Raw genomic sequence first — 12,500 nt, forward strand, 5'->3', positions numbered from 1 at the left:
CAGGGTGAGAGGAGAAAAAAAATTGTTGAAATTTTATTGCAGTAACGTTGTAATAATGTTCTTTATGTCTAATTAGTTCAAGATATCAGATCATCTTCATAAGCTATAACTCTGATATTGAAAATAATAATGAACAAAATAATAGATGACATTTATCTTCAAAACAATAACGGTTGATTTACTTCAACTCATTATTTATTACTTGCACAAATTATCGTAGAAAAATAACATATGGCACAATATACAGGGGGGAGAATCCATTACTGATAAGTCATTTTCCTGAGTCATTATAGTGTTTCACATCTGTAAAAAAAAAAAATATTGTTCCCTTGCAGAGGAAGTGTCGGTATATTCTGCTCAACTCCTGGTATACCTCTAGTGAGATGTGTACCAAGGAAGGTGTCAGCTCATATGTTGCTGACAGGTCTGCCAATAACAGCAGAAGAAGCTCTAAGGGCAGGATTAGTCTCCAAGATTGTTACTGAAGAAGAATTAGGTAAATGACCATATATAGTATTTTAGTAGATGCACCAAATTCAGCCCATCTGGGTTTAGGAAATAGTATAAGCTTGAAAGTCTTTTCTTCTTGCTTTTATGACAATAGATATGTAAACATTGTAACAAGCACAGTAATGCTATCATAATTCCTTAATTTTAGTACCATTAGATTCTGAAAAGTACAAATTTCTCATTTGAGTCCCTTCTTTAAATGTTGAATTAAGAATATATATTTAGTATGATTTGTTTCATTCAAGAAAAAGTTTATTATAGATATGAGTGCACTTAGATCCCAAGAAAAATATTTTACATTTGTGTCCTTTGATATTCTTAGGTTACACTATACCAGTGATTTATACTAATCTATACACTATACACTAACCATGGATAGATTTATTATGTGTGGTAAAAATGTACATAGCAGAGGTTAAATATACAAGAAAATGGCTGGCTAGTGTAGTAGATCACGCTCCATGTGTGCGGTGTAACATACACATGATGGTGCTAATTCATCTGTTCTGGACATCTACACCCAACCCCCATCACCCTTCACTAATGAAGATCTTCCAATGTTGCAATATTGTTGATAAGTTTGATGACTTTTGTTGCTTCTGTAAGGAAGAATTTGGTGGAGTTGCTGCTAATATCTGGTTGTAACTTAAAGTCCTTCATTCTTCAGTTTGTTCCTTGTTCCTTTGACATTGTAATATATATATATATATATATATATATATATATATATATATATATATATATATATATATATATATATATATATATATATATATATATATATATATATATATATATATATATATATATATATATATATATGATAGCATTGTCAAATAATAAAACAGCTCCTCAGAAAAAGAGACGAGGTCTGTTTGTATGCACTTTCTTATATATAAGTAGTATACTTGTTGCCTTCATCACAGGTTTCTGTCTGCAAAACATGTGTTTGGGTGTCTTTTTACTAGTTTTGCATATTTTTTACATAGAAAGTAATGGCAAAATACATGTGTCAAGTATTGTGTTGTATAAATTCTTAAAGATTTTTTTCTTCTTTTTTTAATTTTCGTTTTGTATGGGAATTGGGGTATAAATGGTACATCTAGGGAGAAATGACTAAGAAAAGGTTGAGAATCACTGCATTATCCATATTTGTTGGTTTGTCTAGCACCACTTTCATATCCTGGAAATAAAAATTAAAAGTTGAATTTTTAAAATCATTGATCTTATGTGATTTTATATTTTTTCTACATATCTGCATATTAATTCTTTATTTACATTTATATGGAGAAAATAAGAAACTAGAATTTGTTCCATATAAGATATTGATTTTCCTTTTCTTTATGCTGAATTTAGTTTTGTCTGAAATATATATGTAGTCTACTGTTAGTGTGTATATGTTTGAAGTTTGTTGCTGTTGTATTTTGTTCAGGCATACCTTGTTCTCTTTTTCAGATTCTGAAGTGCAGAAAACGGTAGATGCTATAACGCACAAAAGTAAGGCTGTAATTTCTCTTGGAAAAAAATTCATGTACAAGCAGATGGAAATGGGAATAGAAGAAGCCTATAGGTAAGTAAAGAATATTTGCTTAAAATATGATAAAAACAGAGACAGTGAAGTTTTGTTGTAGTCTTTATGATTCTTTGTTTTGAGCTTAAACAATTTGTCAGCATCAGGAACCAACTTCTGCCATACAGCACATTTCATTATCTCCAAATGTTTATGTCCCTGATATAGGGTCAGCGATCTCTGCTGACCCTACATGTATATTTAAATATTTATCAATTTGTCTGTTTATAGAAGATTCACAAATTCTTTCACTCCTACAAGTAACTCATAGGGAAGAAGATATGTGAGAAGATATGGATGTATTTATTCTTTTAATATGTGATTTTGAAGTTACAGGCTACACGACTAAATATGATACACACAATGTTATTTTCAGGGAAGGAGCATGTGTAATGGTCAACAATATAAACATGAAGGACGGACAAGAAGGTATCAAGAGTTTTGTGGAAAAGAGAAAACCAGTTTGGTCTCATACACATGAATAAAAATATTTTGTTGGGAAACAGAAAATTTGCAGCTCCTTTCTCAGACATTGCATCAGTTTTGTGCTCTTTTAAAAAATTAAGAGTTTTGTTTGGGTAATAATAGCATTGTTTAAGTCTTCCTTTTTAGAATACTCTTTTAAATATTGATATATTTATACTTGAAAAATATATAACATGTGCATTTTATGTAAAAAGTAGTACAGTTAATTTACTGCAGGTTGTTACATTGTTAGAGAATAATAAATATTTTACATAAGCCCCAGTTACTTTTTCTCCTAATCGGTTGAATATTTATGGAAAAAAACAAGTTTAACTCTTAAACTCCTAAGGCCTCTGGCTCAAGTATTCCACACAGACCTGAGCAAAATGAAGTTAGAGATAGTGTTTAGTGTAGGCTTACATTAATGTTTTTTTCTGCAGATTTAAACATGTACTTACTATTGCTATAACATTTTATATTAAATGGACATTAGTGCTGATATGTCATATTTCCATAATACAAATCCATTCTTCCAAGCACTACTATCATTGTGGTTTTCTGCCTAAAGAAACCAAGGGAGTCAGTTCACAGTATCTGAAGAGACAGAGAGAGGGGTAGGTAGGGGAGATAGAAAAAAGGACGATGAAAACAGAGTGAGAGAAGGAAACAGAAAAGAAGAGGGTGGGTGGGAGGGAGAGAGAGAGAGAGAGAAAGAGTGAGGAAGAGGGAGGGAGGGATACTCTCACTCACTCACTCTTCACTCACTCACTCACTCACTCACTCACTCACTCACTCACTCACTCACTCACTCACTCACTCACTCACTCACTCACTCACTCACTCTCACTCACTCACTCACTCACTCACTCACTCACTCACTCACTCACTCACTCACTCACTCTCACTCACTCACTCACTCACTCACTCACTCACTCACTCACTCACTCACTCACTCACTCACTCACTCACTCTCACTCACTCACTCACTCACTCACTCACTCACTCACTCACTCACTCACTCACTCACTCACTCACTCACTCTCTCTCTCTCTCTCTCACTCACTCACTCACTCACTCACTCACTCACTCTCTGGTCACACAATTATTGTTATCAGTAGTATTAGTATTATTATTGTAAGCTATATAAAGAGCCACACTGAATAAATTGAGATTTCTACCACCAAAGGTGTCAGTGCAGGTCAAGATACAGCTAGGAAAGAATAGAAAGTTAGCTATTTACGTAAAACATGTTAGCTGATCTTTTAAACTTATCAAGAGTCAGAGAACTTACAATCTTTAAAGGCAAATAGCAGTAAAAAAGCAACTAGAAAACTGACTTGTAGAAGATCAACTTACATCAAATGCCATTGAATTGAGGGTTATAGAACTTCTGGTAACTCTTGCAGGTTGATAAAAATCAGGTAGAAACTTATAGAGGGTATATAGATTATTGGTTACAATTTTTATAAGACTGAAAGAGCTCCAATAACCCTACGAAGTCTAATGTCCAAATTTAAGTCAGACAGGAGAAATTTAATGGAATTAAAATAAAGATCAAGCAGTCTTAAGGTTAAATCTGCAGCAGATAACTACACAGGAGAGCAATACTCAAAATGAAGAAGAATAAAAGAAAAGCAGCATCTACGAGTAATGTTGTCATCTTCATAGATCTTCTTGCACTTGTGAATGATGCCTAACTTAGATGAGATTGCCCGGGCCATATTCCTAATATGCAACTCAAATATAAGCTTTAAATTAAAGGTTACACCAAAAAGCTTCAGTTTATCTACTGAAGTGATTAAGACTCCAGTAATCAGCAAACTTGGATGCTGAGGCAACTGTGTACGAGACCAAATCATTTCCTTAGACTTAGTACGATTTAATTTCATGCCCCTCTGAGAGCACCATGATTGAATTGTCATTAGGTCTACAGTGAGACTGTCAGCTACTATTTGCCTAGTTGCCAGAGAAGGAATATCAGAATATCAGCATGTGCCATTTTATTAGTAAGGCCAGACCACATATCGCTTGTACATAAAAGAAAGAACAATGACGCAAGAACTCTACCCTGAGGAACACCACAAGACACACGGGAATACAAGCTAAAACTACCATCAACATGAACACGCTGCTGCCTACCAGTTAAAATTTCAATGAAAATACTTTACCACCATCACCAACAGACTGCAACTTAAAAATTAAGCCCTTGTGATTAACAGTATCAAAAGCTGCACAAAAATCCAGAGAGACAAGTCTTGACTCATGACCCTTATCAAAAGCAGATTGCATTTCATGTACATCAGCAATGCATCATTGCAGCCGAGTCCCTTTTGAAAACCAACCTTGAGTCTCAGTAAGAGAAAGAAAGAAAAAAGGTGGAGGGAGACTCACTCACTCACTCTCTCACTCACTCATTCACTCTCTCTTTCTCACTCACTCACTCACTCTCAGGTCACACAATAAGTGTTACAGCTTCTGTGTCAAATAAGGTCAGATTACTCTAAATAGACCCCTATAGTCCAGAAAATTTTAAAAAAATAGTCATATGTCACACTGTTATAATAATAGTAATAGCAATAAAAAAATAATAAAAGGAAGGATGATTGCAATTATGATAATAATAAGTGATGATGAAAATGATAACAATAATAATATCATTATTATGATGATAATTTTATTATAATGATTTTATTATTATTATTATTATCATTATTATCCTTGATACTAACATTAATGTCATTATTATATTTTTCATTATTATTATTATCATTAATCTTATTATTATCATTAGTCTATTATGATATCATATATTATCATCATGATCAAAACAAAAGAATAACAATAAAAAAAACAATAGTGAAAATAATAAAATAATGAAAATAACTGTAATAATAATGACGATAACTGAAGGCTGAATGAGTCAGGGATGATAATTTTCTACATTCAACATCTCTAAACCAGTATCATCAGTAAAAGGTTATCAAAGGCAAATACCAAAAAGAGATCTTTATATTTACTGAAATTTATTATACAATATATTTACACTCACCAGTCTCGCCTGATGTTAATGTATTTACAATTCTATAATTCTTTACTTTGCTCATTTTTTAACATAACCAAACTAGCTGATTTGGGCATTATATCTTTAAATAGTGGTTTGCTATGGGTTATATTATCTAAAATATGTTCTAGACACCAATGCTTATGAAGCAAACTATGCTGCAGAGTCCAAGGTCCATAGCGAATGCAGCGCATCTGTGTGCACACAGCAGTGGTCTTGAGTCGTAACGCTAGGTCATGCACCAGGTGTTGAAGGTAGACAGCATTTTCATTAATGCACGAAACCTCTGGAAAGATTGTTCAGTTATGTAGTAATAATGTAAATAAAAAACACAAACTAATTGGCAATTAAAGATGTACCCTGCCTACTTACTCTTGGAGATGCATGTGACTTGGGTTGCCAGATAAGGCCTCCCAAATCATTTCCACTGTTTCTTTTTGATAAAAGTTATTTTGCACCCAATTGTATCATATATGTAATTCTTTTTCTATTGGAATTTTAGATACTTGAGGATCCAGATAATCTTACCTAGAGTGAAATCTGGTAAATTGAAGTCAACAATTTTCAGTGCATATATCAATGGCGGAGATTTCTCGCCAGGTCTTACAAGGCCATCAGCTGAAAGAGCTTCATATGCTTCCTGTTGATATTAGACATTCATTTAGAAAATTTCTATAACATAAATGCAAAAGCATATTTAATTATTTTTCATTTTGGGATTAAATTTTAGTGTTAATTTCATTGTGGACTATCATTTTTATTGACCATATGAAAATGTACCAACACCAGCTGTTTTTTGTTGATAGAACCTCTTACCTGAGACTGTGGGTCAAGACCCAAAAAATGAAGTGCACTCCTCTGATGACCAGCTTGTATGGTCATTAATGTTCGCATCAAACGTCCTCTTGTTACATGCTTGTATGTTGACTTCCCTATAACCTTCCCTCATAAAGAAAGAAACAATTTAATCTTTTTAAGAAACAATGAAAATATTTCACATCAAAATGAAATACATCACATACAATTAAATTTAACTAAGTTATAAAATAATTATATTTTGTAATGCCTTCAGTATGGAATATTTTTTTTCTCCTTTTTAACACAACACACACCTAACAATTGTAAATTGTGCACGTGTCAAAATCAAAAGTTTGCTAAATCATTTTAATAAATATAATATACATAATAATATCAATACATATTAAAACTTATCAAAGGATATCTATTCAATTATAACTATAATACTGAATAGACTTATTAAATGAGTACTCACCTTGCCATCATTAAAGAGCGTGTCAGTTGTTCGTCCAAACTGGCCCGAAACTATGTAAGAACGAATCAACTGTGATTCCCTTACTTTGTGTGTACCTTTTGTGCCACTATTCACACCCAAAATGCAAACTCCTATGAAAAATAAAATATCATTATAATATTCTAAACAATTTTACAAATCTAAATGAAATACACTAAAATTCATTCACAAGATATTTTACAGATATATGCCATTCTAGTTCAGCAAGTTGTGGTTCAATAAAATCAATATAAATTGAGACTGCTTGCACAATGTATTAAAGAAAAAAAAGTGATATAAAAAATATATATATAAATAAATCAATAGACCTCATTTACCTGAGATATTCTTATCCAACTGATGGGCCCATGCTAGTTTGATATCCTTTGGTTGGTATCTTGGACCAAGAACTAATGGGTGATCAGCATAATTCTCTGTCACTTTCACAACCAAATTTTCTGTGACACTGCCTGCAAGGGTTTTATATATCAAATATGTATTATAATGCTTAGGCACTGCTTCATGATTAGATAGAGCAAATAGTTTTAGAAGGAAAAATATATATCAATTACATTTCAATCTTGACCCCTGCATTTGCATGATATATCAAACTAACCTTCAATGGCAACCATAGGAGTAGCCGGACGAGTCTTCAATAAATTGAGATCACGGGAAAGGTTGCCGATCAACACTTTTCTCAGGTGATTCATGGTCATATCTGCTGGTTTGTATACACAAAACACACCCTGAAGCATATTCCATGCTTCAGGTGCATACCTGACAATTTTAAGCATTTTAAAAGATTTATGAAACTTTACATAAAATCAAAGGGGATATAATAACAATCCTGTTAATACATGGAACCTCTATCTTCTTCATATAAGAAGTAAATTGTAACGGTTCCTTCAGGTGTGTAAATATCCTCTTGACAACTTATAAGAAATGATGCACCACAACCATAGGCTAAGCAGGGTATACCTGAAAAAGAAATCCTTTATTATTCATTTATCTATTACTCTATCCCTCTATCTATAAATCTAACACTCGATCTGTCTACCTGTCTATCTATCTCTATTTCTCATTCTCTCTCTCTTTGTCCATTTCTGAAGGAAAAGTAAATCATTCCATAACAGACTTCTCTAAAATAATCAAACACAAATGGGACGTTTACATGATGCGCACCTAGGTTTGCAATTTTCAAAACACGGAAAAATTTGTCATCTACAGAGAGGTCCTCATATGGTCGCTTGGTGCAGTGATACTTCATGTATGGCCAACATCCTGTTCGAAGGATATGATAATTTGCTCCATCAACCTGTGAAGAAAAAAAAAATTGAAGGAAGAATAAATGGAGGGAATGTGCAAGAGGAAGAGTAAAACTGCATGCTAAAGATGATAATATAGTAGATATCATGCGAGAAGCATCCTGGATGATCTGCAATGTCTGTTCAAGAGGTTCTATGTTTGCCTGTCACTATTAAAATCAAATCTGTCCTTCACAGCCCATTAACCCTGGATCACCACCCTTGAAAATAGCACCTATCAAACACCTATGGTAATGATCATGTACATAGAGGCTTGAGGTTACAAGGGGCACATGGTAGTACCTATTCTTTTTTAATTTCCAGAATCAACATCATCACTGTGATCTTCCACCTCATCACCAGACTCCTTTTAAGTGTCTCATGTCAACTAACCTAACCAACTTCATACAGGATGCCACTGATTATCTTTTACATACCTGACAAATGTAAAAGATCACGCAGCTAAGAGATACATAATAAGGAGGAGGGAACCATAGGCAAAAGTGCATGCAGGCACAAGCAACCAGCAACCAGCATGACAAGGGTGATATCCGGGGTTAAAAGAAATGTTATTAAACTTACGATAAACTGATATGAAAGACTAGGAAGCTTGTTAAGTCCATTCACAATACCCTATTATATATGAAAAAATAACCTGTGACATGGTATAAAGGATAAAAGGGGTGCTGGACCATCAGCATTGAATACTATTACATGAAAGATAGAATAATAATCAGTAATTCTTGAGTAAACTTTCATTGAAAATTGTAGCAATACGTTGTAAATAACTGGAAGAACTAATGACAAACAAATTGTGGATTCTCTTACACAAGCCAAAGAACTGGGGAAGTGCTCAGATATATCATGGAAATAAAGGACAATATCTAACAGGCAATTAAAAAGCTTAGTAACAAAATTCTATGTTGCATTTTACTCCATTTATTGACAAAACATGTCAATAGATTTTCTTACAAGTATTGTAGAAAACAGAGAAGCCAAGATCATGTCAGTTGAGGGAACAACCCAAGGATATCCAGTAACCAACTCAGCAGCCATGGCAACATATGCATTTGAAATATCAGTGCCATAATAGGAAAATAAGGCATAAATTAATGAAAAAAATTATATACAAGTAACTTACACAGACAAATAATCATAAATGGGAAATATTTATCACACAAGAAAGGTGGGATTGTATGATGCAACATCTCCCCTAGAGTGGCTACCTTCTAAAATTGAAAAATCCCACTACATTTAAAAGTTACAACAATACAACCACACAACTATTCAAACAGCATTGTCAACTAATGACCAATGCCATTAAGAGGCATCCCTTGAATTAAATTCTGTGTATGTCAGAAATAAAACAGGTGACAGCAAAAGAGTTTAAAACTTTTTCAAACTACGTATCAGCTCTCACAGCATTAGAAATGTAACACCTATGTGAAAGAGGCAATGGAGTTAACAACAGATTTAAGTGTCATAAAATTAATAAAGAGAATATGAAAAAGTTTAAAGACCAGTCAGTTCTACTAGTTCAGACAATCTTTCGTAACGCAACATGTAAAACTAATAGGAATAAATAGTAGGGAATCAAAACTCAAGAATCAAGTACGGCCAGAAAGTCCCAACAGAGCATCAATACATCATTATACTACATGTTGAGACATTTCACAAAACAATACTGCAGTGAACATTACATTTTCCTGGCAATGGTACATTAATAATGAAAATAACAAAAATAATGATTATTGATGATGATAATGATGATAATAAAAATGAAAATGATAATGATAATAAAAATAAAAATGATAATGATAATGATGTAAATTATGTATAAATCATTAAAACATTCACGAGAAAAAACATAAGAAAATATTCCACATAAATTTCTATATAGCTGACTGTTCATTCCAATTTTATCATTATAAAAATTTGTTACATTCAGAATCATTCATGAAATTTGTTTACATTTATCATATATATACCTACTTTTCATTCATATATGAGGGGGCTTCAAAAAGTTCATGGAAAAAGTCCAGAACTAAAATTTGTTTGGAAGGATTTTGTTTCAATGCACCTGAACATTCTTGTACCAACGTGTGATAACATGTTCAAACATGAACCCTTAAATGCAGGTAAGTACGCATAGCTGTCAGTTGAAAGTCAGGCACCATTCATGCAATATAGAATCCACCAAAATCGTGACCAGAACAAACTTAGGCAAATCATTGACATTCTGAAACAAGTTTATGGTGATAATGCCCCAAAGAAGTCAACAACCAACAAATGGATAAGTCGCTTCAGAAGTGGAAAAAACAAAGTTGAAAATGAGCCCCACAGTGGCAGGCCAACAATGTCAGTTTGTGAGGACATTGATGCTGATCATAACTTGATTGACAAGGACAAAGGAATAACCACTGAATCAGTAGCAGACACACTCAACATCTCCGTGGGTTCTGCACACACAGTTCTTGTGGAGAGTTTGGGGCTAAGGAAGCTTTCAACTAGATGGGTCCCTAGGCTGTTGCGCCCAGATCAACAGCAAACGAGGGCAAATCCTTCAATGAAAATTTTGAACAAGTGAGATGGGGACTCTGAAGCTTTTCTGCAAAGAATTGTGACAGGGGATGAAACATGGCTCTACCAGTACGATCCCAAGGACAAAATTCAATCAAAGCAGTGGCTGCCCCGGGGAAGAAGTGGACCAGTCAAAGCAAAATCTGAGTATTCAAGAGGAAAGGTCAAGGCCACTGTCTTCTGGGATTCAGAGGGGATTTAGCTAGTTGACTTCCTCAAGAACAAGAAGACAATTACATCTCCTTATTATGAAAGTGTTTTGAGAAAACTGTTAAAAAAAATCTCAGAAAAATGCCCTGGAAAGCTGCATCAACACATCCTCTTCCACCATGACCATGCACCTGCTCACGGTGCTCGGCATACAAGAGCTGTGCAACGTGAATTTTGATGGGAAATCATCCGACTTCCCTCTTACAGCCCTGATTTAGCCCCATCCAACTTTTTTTTTGTTTCCAAAGATGAAAAAATCATTGAAAGGTACCAATTTTCTGTTAGTTGAAGATGTAAAAACACCTGCTCTGACATGGTTCAGATCACAAGACCCTCAATTCTACACAGACAGCTTTTAAGGGTTCATGTTTGAGCATGTTATAACACATTAGTGCAAGAATGTTCAGGTGCACTGAACTTAAAATCTATCCAAACAATTTTTAGTTATAGAGTTTTTCCACAAACTTTTTGATGCTCCCTCATATTACTGTCATTGTTTCCTTACATTTTTTTTTGCCTAAAATCCTGACATTACCTTGTGTGTGAAACAACAAAGTAGTAAATAGTTCCACTTATATTCTGACCTTCCAATTGAAGTGTGATAATCCCCTCTGGTCACTGGTTACATCACTATATTTAACAAAATATGATGTCCAATGAGGAAGCTGTCTTTGTCGCAGATGAGTTGTAAGGACCAGAGAGGCTGTAGGTTTGGCTTCTTTTATCCTCCTAAAAATCTTGAGTGTCTGGCTCACATGCATCAGTCCTATAGAAAAAGATTTTTAGGTAACAGCAAAATTCAACAGAAAGTCTATAACATTCTCTTATACTTTACATCTTCAAAACATAAGCTTATCAAATAAAACTTTGCAAAGGACAATATCAGGTAAAAGATTGAAATGAAAAGTGACTGTCACAAAACTACACAAATACAAATATTTCATGTAATGTCTAAAACTACCTACAGTGCAACATAATCTTCAATGACAACTGAGTTGAAAGTCTTCATAACATCTGATTTTTCTTAATATAGGTAATTATATAATTACTGTTTTTTCCTTAATCAAAGTGACAACTACACTACATAAACATACCAGTATCAAATATCAAAATACTGTTATATCTTTATTGTTTATCTTTGAGTCTCTTTTAAAGTTTCTTTCTTAATCTTTAAGAACATCTTATATTAATACATGAAAAGGTATGGTACATTTAATAAAATAAGACAACCCTATATTATAAAATGAGAATAATATATGTAATAAAGTAAAAATCATATATTCATCCCCTTACTAATATACAGCCCCTACTATACCCCATGCATCTTCCAAAGAGAGAAATAAAAAGACTCCAATTGCTAGAAAAGGGAGTTCATTTTTTCTCTGACCAGATTCTTGCTCATATTTATACATCAAGGCAGTTCCTTTTTCTTTCTTTTTTATACAAATAGCTATTAAATAAAGAAAAAATTATATGAAAACCTTCCTTCACAGACTGGTATAGGCGCAT

At 33.4% G+C, this 12,500-nt stretch overlaps 3 protein-coding genes across 5 annotated transcripts in view; 1 reads left to right on the forward strand and 2 right to left on the reverse strand.

Moving 5' to 3' along the window:
• Positions 1-2,822, forward strand: part of LOC113811985 (enoyl-CoA hydratase domain-containing protein 3, mitochondrial) — a 9,886-nt gene extending 7,064 nt beyond the window's left edge. For both annotated transcript variants that reach the window (XM_027363848.2, XM_027363849.2), the window contains exons 4-7: positions 1-4; positions 336-496; positions 1,966-2,080; positions 2,457-2,822. The exon at positions 1-4 is cut by the window's left edge and continues 187 nt beyond it. In XM_027363848.2, coding sequence (XP_027219649.2) covers positions 1-4; positions 336-496; positions 1,966-2,080; positions 2,457-2,565 — 389 coding nt within the window. In that variant the 3' untranslated portion in view covers positions 2,566-2,822. The remainder of the gene's footprint in view (positions 5-335; positions 497-1,965; positions 2,081-2,456) is intronic.
• A 2,714-nt stretch (positions 2,823-5,536) lies between these two features.
• LOC113811987 (pseudouridylate synthase TRUB2, mitochondrial) lies at positions 5,537-7,691 on the reverse strand. The gene is made up of 6 exons (XM_070142642.1): positions 7,514-7,691; positions 7,236-7,367; positions 6,880-7,010; positions 6,423-6,545; positions 6,135-6,246; positions 5,537-5,892 (listed from the first exon to the last, which is right to left on the reverse strand). Exons 1-6 carry the CDS (start codon positions 7,689-7,691, stop codon positions 5,627-5,629), a joined length of 942 nt encoding a protein of 313 aa, XP_069998743.1. The 3' UTR covers positions 5,537-5,626.
• A 45-nt stretch (positions 7,692-7,736) lies between these two features.
• The window catches only part of LOC138867359 (uncharacterized protein C15orf61), a 6,393-nt gene continuing 1,629 nt past the window's right edge, over positions 7,737-12,500 (reverse strand). For both annotated transcript variants that reach the window (XM_070142669.1, XM_070142677.1), the window contains exons 2-4: positions 11,576-11,757; positions 8,080-8,212; positions 7,737-7,875 (exon numbers count right to left, since the gene is read on the reverse strand). In XM_070142669.1, the coding sequence (XP_069998770.1) occupies positions 7,748-7,875; positions 8,080-8,212; positions 11,576-11,752 (438 nt within the window). In that variant the 5' untranslated portion in view covers positions 11,753-11,757 and the 3' untranslated portion in view covers positions 7,737-7,747. The remainder of the gene's footprint in view (positions 7,876-8,079; positions 8,213-11,575; positions 11,758-12,500) is intronic.

The sequence above is a fragment of the Penaeus vannamei genome, chromosome 3, assembly GCF_042767895.1.
Source record: "Penaeus vannamei isolate JL-2024 chromosome 3, ASM4276789v1, whole genome shotgun sequence".
Classification (NCBI taxonomy): Eukaryota; Metazoa; Arthropoda; class Malacostraca; order Decapoda; family Penaeidae; genus Penaeus; species Penaeus vannamei.

What these genes read in the sequence shown, in the direction of transcription:
- LOC113811987 (XM_070142642.1), bottom strand. Translation starts at nt 7,691, where the DNA reads ATGCTTAAAATTGTCAGGTATGCACCTGAAGCATGGAATATGCTTCAG. An exon ending in TCCTATGGTTGCCATTGAAG is followed by an intron (nt 7,368 to 7,513) that starts GTTAGTTTGATA and finishes AAACCCTTGCAG; the next exon opens with GCAGTGTCACAGAAAATTTG. An exon ending in CGCTCTTTAATGATGGCAAG is followed by an intron (nt 6,546 to 6,879) that starts GTGAGTACTCAT and finishes TTATGAGGGAAG; the next exon opens with GTTATAGGGAAGTCAACATA.